This window comes from Elgaria multicarinata, chromosome 3 (genome assembly GCF_023053635.1).
Source record: "Elgaria multicarinata webbii isolate HBS135686 ecotype San Diego chromosome 3, rElgMul1.1.pri, whole genome shotgun sequence".
Lineage (NCBI taxonomy): Eukaryota > Metazoa > Chordata > Lepidosauria > Squamata > Anguidae > Elgaria > Elgaria multicarinata.
The window spans coordinates 107,562,694-107,574,421 of NC_086173.1; the positions used below are offsets into that span (position 1 = coordinate 107,562,694).

Below are 11,728 nucleotides of genomic sequence, written 5' to 3' on the forward strand. Positions count from 1 at the left end.
AAATCTGACTACAGTTAATTCAGCATTAGTGTTGCCTTTGCATAACCACATCTCCAACCGATAATAGCCCAAGTTAAATCTGAGTTGGCATCTCTTGGAAAAACTGACTTCGTGTTTACATTATAAACTAATCTCCTTTACTGTCCTTTCAGTAGAATTGAAATATTTGCTTTTGCAGTGCCCTACTCTCTACTTTCTGAATATTAAATGTGTTTGTTTTCCCAGAGGGCTAGAGATCACTGGACAAAAGGGTTCAGCAGGAGAGAGTGAAATAAAAAGAGGTTGTGAGTCTTTAACCTTGAGCCTGACAATGAATGTGAACCAAACTCAAGATACTTGGCTTATATGAAGCCAGGTAAACATTCGAGTATAAGCCCATATGCTACCTACTGCAGTACAACTGCATATTTAAAAGGCATTATTGTGATAGCAATGTTATTCTATATTTTATCGGGGTGTGGTTTTTTTTTCTTTCTTTCAAAGGAGGTAAAAATCTGCAGTATCTAAAAAAAAATATGTATTTATCCACGCTTTGCTGGATGCAAATATTTAAGTCTCACTTCCAGGGTGGGACAAAACTGAAGCACTTTTTATTACAGCAACAGAGAAGAAAGAAGTGGAAACTCAAAAGCCATGTCAAAATGTCCTGAAGTGTTGTCCCCAACCCCACCCGTAGTCCTTTGTCAAGAGCAGTTTTTCCCCCTGTTGTCTCCATTCCTGTAAGAAAAAGGAGCTGTGTACCTCATCGTTTGTCATCATCCATGCCAAGGCATTGTCCTTTCATAAATGATGTCCATTACATAATCGTCAAGCAGTTGGTATATATTTCTCATATAACCCCAGATATGTACATGGAAAGCAAGCTTACAAACAATTCTGTAGAGTGATATAATCATATCCTCAAAGACTGTCACTTTTATCCTCACAAGTCACAGTTCAGTGATCTACTTAAGCTATCCTATATATCCTTCCTTTCAGATATGACTTCAGTAGGTGCTAAATTGTTTTAATAAGCATAAAATAAACATATATGGAGACAGTTTCACAAGAGTATGACATTGCATTTTGTGAGTTTTCCTTCCCAGAAAGTCCTGCAGAATCTCTAAACTGTATTTTATTAATTCTCCCAATACAGCACCAGCTCATACAATATTTATCCTGGCTTTTTCTTTAAAACTGATCATGCTAGAACCTCAATTATTCTGAAACAGGCTGTGGTGCATTCTGTTGCCTTGTAAATAGCTTCTAAATCGAAGAGATGGTTAGTCATAGTGGCAAGAATCAGCATTAGATTTAAATAGGTTGACCTTCAGATTTAATTGTTTAAAATTTTGTAAATCTGTGAGGTAAAAAGTTTATGTTACCATGCACATTTCCATCCTAAGCATGTTTTTCTTTCTTCCCCATCGTTCCCTGAATTTCCTACCATCCAAGGTATTATTTACTGTTGTTTGTCGGAAGCAAATAGATGAACATTCTGATTCTCTTATGATAATGTTGGAGAAAGCAGAAACAGACTAATTAAGAGCTAGTCCAAATAGCCTGGAATTAAGCAATTATTCTCCAGCCAATAAATAAATGAATAAATAACAATATACAGGGGTTTATTTTTCCAAAACAACAACAACATATAGATTGTTCACCACCCCAATTATCTGGAGTGTCAGCATCATTTATTTCAAAATAGCCCTACTTCTTCTTAGTATTGGAAACATTATGCAACCAATCAGATTTGGATATGTGATGACATCACTGAAAACAAATAAAGATAATTCAGAGTGAAGATATTATCCTCACTCTGAACTGCCAACATTACTTATCAATGTTACTAGGAAACAATGGCCCTAAAACTGCTAAAACACCCACTATGGAGCAGGTGCAAGGTTCAGGGGACACTGGTGACCTGGATGTGTGTTTGACACATTACCTTTTGGCATCACCCTCCATGGTAAAGTTGGCTCAAATCCCCAAAGATCAGCAAAAGGAAACCAGTGTTTTGTGGGGGTGAGAAAATATTTGCAAAATCCACAGCAGCAGCACCAATTTCAGCTCAGCCATAATAACAGTATTTCAATCTTCAGAAGAAATTACAACTTTGGCTACCAATGTTCTAGATCAGAGGTGGGAAAATTGTGGTCCTACAGCATAAGCAATGGTGAGGGATGATGGGAGTTGTAGGCTAAAACATCTGGAGGGCCACAAGTTGCCCATCCTTATTCTAGACGTAACTGCACAATTCCAGAAGCATTTATTCAGAAGTAAGTACATTTTGTTTCAATAGGACCTCATAATAAGTGTGCTTAGGATTTCAATCAAAGGGAAGTAACAGGTCAGTTGAAACCACATGGGAGCTGCTTAATAGCTTACTACATGATGGCTGTAACAAGTACATTGGTACATTTTGAAGTGCAGGGGCTTATTATGACAGCTCCATAGTTATGCCATCAAGAAGAATCCATAGGCATATCCACAGAAGACACACACACACACACACACACACACACACACACACACTATATCATGTTTTTCTATTATTATTTTATAAAAACACCCTTATAAAACTCAGGGATCTGACCAAAACAAAGAAACCACTAGTAAAACTCTCATGGTGAGGTTTACAGAGCATGACTGCAATCCTTCCTGAGTAAATTCCACTGAACTTACACCTCACTGCTTAGGTTCAATTTATAAAATACATTGGACTCTGAAATGCAACCTTTAGCTTTAAAATAGAAATGCAAATAATATTGCAATGCCATATTACCATTTAAATGGTTAGCATAAAAGAAGAACTCCATCAAAGAAGAAGAAAGAAGTGTTTAACCTCTTCTTGATTATTTTCCCCATTCTCTGAATTCCTCTGTGTTAATCTGCAACAAACAAAAGTGAAAAGTAAAACTCATTATCACCTTATTCACTTTCCAGAGCAAGGACAGTCTGTCAGTTACCTAGGCACTTTGGCAGATGATGTCATTGCTCCTACTCTGAAAAAAGACCTGGGGGCTGTCTTCACGGTGCTACCTCCCTCTCAAACCCTGTGCTTTCCTTCTCCTGGGGTGGCGTCAGGTAATCCTGATGCCAAGAAGGGAGCACAGGGTTTCTGGGTGGCCATCTGGGTACCGGACTCATCCCCCCTTTTCCTGGTGGAAGGTGACCAATTGCTGGTTGCCTTCCACCACCAGGCACGCCCCCCAGGTTGACCCTGGATTGGCCTCAGAGTGAGGTCACAGCGGAAGCACCATATTGATGTTTCTGCATTTGAAAAAGTTAGGGTAAATACACAATTTTTTAAAAAATTGCAGCATCATGGGGAAGCCCTGCAGTGGCTGTGAAGCTGCGCTTGCGTAGTATAACCAGCACAGCACAGATTCACAGCCACCGCAGGATTTTCCCCATGTATAGACAGCCCCCAGGAACTCATTTCCCTGTATTTCTTCTCCACTATGCCATTAGCTGTAACCACACAAGGAGGTTGTCATCCACTGTTACTAGCTCCCTCACCACCTAGACACTTGGAAATCCAAAGATGGGAGGACATTGTAATTAAGGACGGACAACTCTCTCAAGTTTGGTTTCACTCATTATCTCATTTTTCTAAAGTTATGTTCATTCCATCCTATTTACACATCAGTTTGCATTTTTAAAATTCTGCATGAAAATTAATACAAATTTTTGTGTGCATTTCTCAAAATGTATGGAGTTTTGTATACATTTTGTACACATTTTTCAAATTACATGCATACTTGCAGGCAGTTTTCTGTAAAGTAGAGTTCTTGTGCATACTTCTCTGTAATATAATCATTTTTGTGCACTACACACACACACACACACACACACACGATGTGCGAACTTGGATCACAAACTTCGGAAAAGTGTACACATCAATGTTTAATTGCATCTTGGTTTGTGTACAGATTCAGGTAATGCAAATTTTTTAAAGTTTGCATAAAAACAAAATGTACAAATTCTCCCCCATCCTTAATTGTAGTTCTCATATTATTTTTTGACTAGAGGCTACAAACAACCTCTACCCTTTGGTTACTACTACTACACAGTAAGGTTTTAAGCAGCCACAGAATAATTATCAGTTACTTGTTTCCATCTTGAGTGCCAAGTTCTGTTTCTGGACCCCTCTCTTGTGCCATCAGTTTTTGAAATTGACTCTACCTTCCCTCAATCAAATTTTGGTTCACTCCATATACTGTCAGAACTAAAATCTGTTTTATAAACCCCGTCTTTCTTCTTAGCATCCTCTAACCAAATTTGGAATGCTGTGCCCTTCTTGGGTTCAGAGTACAGCATTGTTAAATAGGTGTGTGGAGGGACTTTGGATAAGAGGCAGCAGAATTCTCAATATAGATGTTTTTAATCAAGAACATTTCTGTCAATTAGTTACCTCAATAGGCACACATGCCCGCTAGTGGAATACTTGCAGCAGTCCTGCTCAGGTGCCAGTTATTACTCATTCAGCTTAGCAATAACAGCACCATAATTAGGAGACAAATAAAAAGCTCAGCAATCCTAGAATTCATTTATAGTCATAATACATTTCTCAACGGTTCACATACTTGCCATTCTGTTTTTTCCTCACTGATTTTTCCCTTCAAGAAATACTGTCTTTTTCTCACTAGTAACATTTAGTAGAAATCTCTGCATTGGCAAGAGAGAGAAAAAAATCTAGAATGCGCTCCCATTTCTGTCACAGAGAGCTACGTGTCCCTTCCTGACCCAGCTCCTGCAGTTCACTACAGGCAAAGTAAATTGGTCTGCTGTGCTGTCACAATATTGAATTTATTAAGTCCTGTTGCTGACTTCTATGATGTTCCTACAGCTTAGTGATGGAAAGGCCAGAAAATATCTTGACATTACTAAATGGACATAGCTCAAGTACTGCAGATGAGGCATAAAAATGTACCACCTTATGAACTTAACGTTTTGAACCATGTTCACAAGTGAGACACAGAAAATGAAGGAATCTGATGTTTGTAATTTAATTATATGAAATTCAATCACTAAATAATTTTCTAGTATTAATTGTTTATTAATAAGCTTTTTAAACAAATGGCTAGAACAGTGGGTCTATACTCGAGTGTTTACCTCACATATGCATGAAGGAAAAATAAAAGTTGGATCAACAATTACATGTTCACATTATCCAGGCTTCCAAGTGTAGTTGTTGTGTGCCAGTTAGCTGCGTTTATGTGATAACTGTGACTTTTTCCAGTATAGCATGTTTTTTGCCTATTCTGTCTGCTTGGCTTTTTTTGTGTGCTCCTGGCTGCTTCATTTAGATTTTTTTTTTTTTTAAGTGTGGTTGGTTGTTGTTTTTCGTTCCTACATTTCGCTCCTGTGTGCGTCTCTCATACCTATCCACCCAACTGTGTCTGTGTTTTGTGCTTTCTTGTTTGAGATGTGCAATTTGTTTTGTGTTTTTTCCTATATTAATGAGACTTTAAAAAAAAAAACAATTACAAGCTTTCTTACTTATTCACTGCAAAACTATCAACATGCATGGTTCTACATTTGCATTGGAATTAACATGGCTTGTCTTTTACTACTAGGGATGTACCACATGAGTGGATGTTCGCTTTCTTTAACCAGTGCTTCCCATCAGTTCTGGGAACAGTTCTGATGGTTTTAAACTCATATGGTTTTAACATTGCAGTTGATTCAGCCACTCAAAATGCACAAAACTGAGCCACTCGTTTATGCATTTAGCTTCCAGAGACTATGGACTACAACTGCCTGCTCTACCCTAACCATACACCACATTTTTCATCCCCCTAAAAAAATGTACATTATAATGTGATGGTTTGAAAAAGCAGTTACCATTGACATCTCTCTTATCTTTCCCTCCTGTCAGATCCGCGTCGTGAAGGCATTCCGTAGCTCTCTCTATGAAGGTATAGAAAAACCAGAATCTAGAACCTCCATTCACAACTTTATGACTCATCCTGAATTTAGGATAGAAGATTCCCAGCCCCATATCCCTCTCATTGATGACACAGAACTAGAAGACCCTGCACTCAAGCAAAACCCAAGTCCACCATCCTCTCTGAACAAGAACAATAGTGCTATCGACAGTGGGATAAACCTTACAACTGACACAAGTAAATCAGCTACCTCTTCAAGTCCAGGAAGCCCTATCCATAGCCTGGAGACATCACTTTAGCTGAAAATGTCACTGCAAAAATATTAATATAATAATATTGTATACATAAGACTAATATGTATAAACATTGCTGGCTGAGAAGCTGTTTGAACTCCTGTTCACTTTGAAGAGAGAAAGAAAAAAAAGAATCACTGATCACAGTGGTTTGGGGGGGGGGAGATTGAATTGCTGATTTACATATTCCCCTCTTGTCCCCCCTGCAGAAACAAACAAACAAACAAAAACAATTCAAATGCCCTCCTGCATGAATGTACGCCCCACTTCCAAACCTCCCTTCTTTTTACTCCTTAAGCAGGAAATGCAGAGGACTTGTTTGAGGCTATTTATCCAATCCGGTTGGTCTATGAGGTTTTGTTTTGTTTTTTGTTTTTTTTTAAAAAATGCTTGTGTGGCATGGACTCAGTTGTATAGATTAATTTAAATAACCTTTTTGAAGTTGCAAAGCTTAACTTGCACAGTAGATTTGCACCAGTTGGACAGAGGAACCTAAAATAAGCATTTATGAGACTATATATAGAGATATATAAATAATATATTATAACTATATATGTGTATATATCATTTTATATATATATAGTTATAGTTATAGTTATATATAACATTTCTTTGTTGGCATGTTGCCTTTTTTCTGCTCAAATTGCTCTATTTTAACTTATTGATGTCCTAAAAATAAAGAATGTAATTTGTTTACAGAACTGTAGATAATATCCTTAACTATTTGTAGGATTAAGACAGCACTTCCTGCCGAGATAATATACAAATTGCTCAATTCAATGAAAACTTCTGTAATATGGCACCCTGGATGTTTTATTACAACTGTGATCAGATTTTTGCCTGATAGGATTTTTTTTTTTGGTTAAATAATGTAGATATTGCTAGCAAATAACAAAAGAAGCCAAAATATAACACACTGGATGTAGCATCGTGATCCTATATAGAGGGTAATGAAACAGAAAGGCTTCCTTTGTTTTAAATACAAATTTAAATAATCAGGTTTTTTGCTCTCTCTCTTTTTTAATGAATTGTTTGACCTTGTTTTGACGCAGTACTCAATGATGAGGCCATTTCCTTATTTAAGTGTATTGCAATGGCTTCTTAAACATATTTTTTTAAAAAACACAAGATTATAATAAAACTCAGTGGAGTTTCTGAATATCAGTTAAAAATAAGTTCTATTTGGCTTTGGATAAAGAACAAAGTAGCGTTGAACTATTGTGTGCTGATTCTATTCCATTAGCAATTTAGGCATTTGTTTCATGCAAAATATGGGCTGTTGGCATTTTGGATGAGAACCACTATGGTTTGTTGCTTTGACATGAAAAAGAAAAAGAAAATATCATTTCCTGCACTATGTAGACCAGAATGAAACTTTATGAAGTGTATACTGAAATGTGCTTTGTGTGATTATTTTAAAACCAAGCTTGTCTTCCTGTAGTCACAAGAGTATACCATAGCAAACCCACCAATGTCATTTCCCCCTTGTACTGTGCTTTCTACAAGGAAAGCCAATGAGAACACCTGCAAATTGTGGGTGAGATTTTTGTTTTCAAGATGGTAACAGCCCTGGTAATTTAGAAGCTTATAGAATTGCAATGTCAACCACTTGAATGCAAAGCACTTTGTGGGTCACAGATTTTTCATAAATGACTTTTGTATTTAATACAAGGTTTGCTTCAGAACTTTTCAGCATATAATCTTTTCCATAAAATTGTACAGTGCAAAAGACATTTTGATTAACACGATCAATTATGCCAGAAGAGTTGGGTGAAAGTCTCTTTTAAGTAGCTCAAAAAAATTATCTGTTGTCGTATTGCCTGCTGTTTTAAAGTTGGCTAATAAGGCGGAACAACTCTGTAGTCAGAAGAACTATTGCAAGCCAGAAACTCTTCAGACAAGATGAGATTCCTGGCTAAAATACAGTTTGAAATAACTAATGTTCTGAGGCCGTACCGTGACTATTCAGCCAGGTAAAGCTCTAAGCAGCTTGAATTGCCAGCTTCTGGACTTTTATAAGAAGCTTTTAATGTCTTTTGGCTCTACAAAACTCACTCTGATCCAAACGTCTGGCAAAACAGCAGATCTTCCCAGGCTGAAACAACCTTCTTCTCAACAGACAGTGTTGCCCGTTTCTTAACTCTCGGAGCAGTCATGAAAACCCAGCTGACCAGCTTGTTCTTAGACTCAAACTGATTGAAAGTTAGTCAGGGTTCAGCCTTGGATTGTAAATAACAGTGACTAACTTTTGTGTACACTGAGGTTCTATATTCTACTTGGGATACCATGTTTGAGAAAATAAAGTCTATATATAGGGAAAAGCATGTAGCTTTGGACTGAAGCAACTACAAAATTGTTGGTACTGGAATACTTTTTTGTTTTCAACATCTTAATACTGATGATTTGCCTTTTATCTCAAGCTTCTTTTTTGGTCAGATTCTTTTTTTGATTTTGATTTCATTTTTTGTGTGCGCGCATTGTAATACTGCTTCTTAATAACCAATAGGGTACTATTTGCAGACTTGAAAAACTGTTTAGAAGAAACCAACACTCCATTCTGTACATATATAGTTAAAAGAGAGAGAGAGAGAGAGAATAGAACATATATTAACTGTCATGCCTAGAAAACTTCAGATTCTGTCAACAGAAACTGTGCTTTAAAAAAAAGAAGAGAAGAGAAAGCAGATGAGTTATAACAACCATTCAACTTCAAGCTGTGCACCATGTTCTTTTTCTTTATTGCTTGGCCTCTCTGTGAATGGAAGAATGGATCAAAAAACCAAAATGGTCTGTATGTTGAAATTCACTGCAATACATAAAATGCTTGCTCTTTACGTACTGTACCTAAAAGCATGAGATTTGTGGAAAAATACAGCAGTACATTTGGCAATCCATCCCACTAGGGGTTATTATTCCTATATGTTCATTCATCTGTTTTTATGAATTTTTTAAATCTAGACAATAATTGTAAATAAAGAACTTACTGTCTCTGTTCATTTAATACTATGCAAAAGGTTATGCTTTCTATTGTTATTCTTACAGTGTGATGCTGGAATGTCTGTGGTTTTGAAAAAAAACACAAAAGTAAAATATGTGATGTAAATTATTTTATAGTTTGAAACAAAATGATAACGTTTTACTCTTGCTGCTTACTGTCTAATAGATATCTCCTGGCAGGAGCACAAGTGGAAATTGGAAAAAAAACCCATAATAAATTCACAAAGCAGCATGAACAATAAAAGTCTGAATATAACATCCTTCTTTATTTCCACTTTCAGTTGATACAACACAGATTTTGAAATCCACTAGAATACTTAATGCCAGACACTTATAAATATTTTTGCACTGAAGGTTTTGCAGGGGTGGTTCTGTTGAAAATTGCTTGCTAAACAATTATGGTTCTCCACATTTGAGGCTGCCCACCTCAAATGAAAGAACATTTGCTTGGAAGGCATAAGCTTCTTCCTGAGGGTTTAGGTTAATAGACAACTATTTAATTTACCACAGTGTGCATGGATGCAGTTGGTAAGCCATTTGCCTGAGCCCACACCGTCTCATTCTGTGAAATGGTGAGCAGGATTTTGCCACTCATCAGATCCAGGTGTGAGGTAAATTGATTATCTATAACCATTCTGTGTCATTGTGCTATGATAATGGAATAATTTTACCATAAACCATCTGAGGAAGAATGGGAGTGATAAACCTTCAACACCACTTGGCAAGTGATTATATCAGGGGTGGGCAATGTGTGGGTTCCAGCTGTTTTGGCCCACAATGCTCATACTCCTCCAACATTAGCTATGCTGGGTAGGGTTGATGGGAGTTGTAGGCAAAAACATTTGGAGGGCCAGACGTTGCCCACTCCTGGGTTACATGCTTTCTGTAGTACGTTATCACTTCATAAATAGTTGTCTTTATTCAGTTTTCTTGACTGAACAAACAGACTATAAGTACTTTGAACTTGATAAAAAATAGAGATCACTATCAATGCTGGACTTACTGCAGTGAAATAGATTAGCAAAAGCTTTTTCATTCTTTAAAGTTCCCCCTGCAAGAACTTTAAATCACACGATGAGCTCATGCGTAGCCCCTGATCCCTCCATTTACTTCTGGCCTGCTGCCAACCTTACAGTTCCTGGTGGGCACAAGGAATTTTAGAGGTTCACCACACACACACACACACACACACACACACACACACACACTTTGATAGTCCCCAGCCAACTTTACAAGCATTATATTACCAGTATGAAGGTTAAAATACTCAGTTGCTGGTGCTTTTCATTACTTGTCCTGCATTACAATACTGTTAGGAATTGCATAGTAAGGTGCAACTCATGCAGAGAGATTTTATGACCCCCTGTTTTCTATCTTGGATTTCACATTAAAATGAATCATTTAAAGAAAAATCTGTCAAATAAATTGTCACATCTTGAGACTTTATTTGGTGGCTGAATGTAGAGTGAAAGAAATTGAGCACTTGCATGATGCCGTTTCAACCAGTCAGACACCCAGAGTTTTGTAGGAGGTCAGTTTTGCTGGTCTGTCGGGCCAAATATGAATAGCTTTCTGGGTAAGAGTACTAATTGAACTATGGCACAAATACCACCAATGGCCTTAGAATTAAAAGCTGGAAAGAAATTATAGAACCTGTGTGAGATAAGTAGCATTAAGGTGTTTTCATTTTCTCTCTATTACTGATGAAAGACTCGATCTCCTAGTTCTTGTTCTTCCACAAAATGTGACCAATTTAATCTGCTTGACAAGAACACTTGTGTTTGTCAGGATGGACATATTTTAAAATCTGACATATAAACTACGATATGGCTATATGAAAAACAAATGTATTTAAATCAATACCTTTATATTTCCAGTTCAGTCTCAACTTATTTTCTCTCTGCAACAAAAATTAAAATGAATCAGTTCTTCCTTTAGCTCTTAAGAATTTGGTTCCGTTCATTATGAGCCTTCAGTGCCTGCATTTAGTATATTACTTTGTGGTTTGCTAAAATGTTTGTGATTCAGGTGTCTTAACTTTTGTATTTGGTACTATATTTTATTAAGTGATCCACATTAATTTATTTAATCTTACCCAAATCACCAAATGTGATCAAATTTAAAAAAGCAAATTTTGATTTCGGATTTAGAATAGCACATCATTGTATCTAATCAAAACATCTTGTGCCATAAGACAGCTCGCTACATCCAGCTTTACTTGAAGGATAAGTGCAGTTGATATTCTGAATTGGCCTGAATCCAGAAATGCACACAGAAAGAAATTGAATATAGCCCGCCACACCCTGTTATAAAGTGTGTTTTGTCATGATTCAAGGGCAAGCAGGTTGGTGCCTATTCCTTCACTTGATGAGTGGATAAGTCAGCTGATGAGTTCAAGTTTGGGAATACATTTTCCCCGCAACCACTGACTGGTCATGAATGTTACAAGGTCTCTCTGCCTTCCTCTCTTTTCCTTTTTTTTTTTTTTTTTTGCTCGCTCTCGCCCTGGTTAGGTTGCTTGGATATTTAAGTTGATGAAGTATATTATTCCTTTGTCTTTTGCAG

General features: G+C 36.9%; 1 protein-coding gene across 7 annotated transcripts in view; it reads left to right on the top strand.

Annotated features, from left to right (window-relative positions):
• The window catches only part of ATP2B2 (ATPase plasma membrane Ca2+ transporting 2), a 254,320-nt gene extending 248,026 nt beyond the window's left edge, over positions 1–6,294 (top strand). For 4 of the 7 annotated variants that reach the window (XM_063121197.1, XM_063121198.1, XM_063121199.1 and 1 more), the window contains one exon: positions 5,864–6,294. In XM_063121197.1, coding sequence (XP_062977267.1) covers positions 5,864–6,172 — 309 coding nt within the window. In that variant the 3' untranslated portion in view covers positions 6,173–6,294. Of the gene's footprint in view, positions 1–225; positions 282–5,863 lie in introns of all 7 variants that reach the window. The other 3 variants (XM_063121200.1, XM_063121204.1, XM_063121201.1) reach the window with 2 other exon arrangements.
• Positions 6,295–11,728: the final 5,434 nt, after the last annotated feature.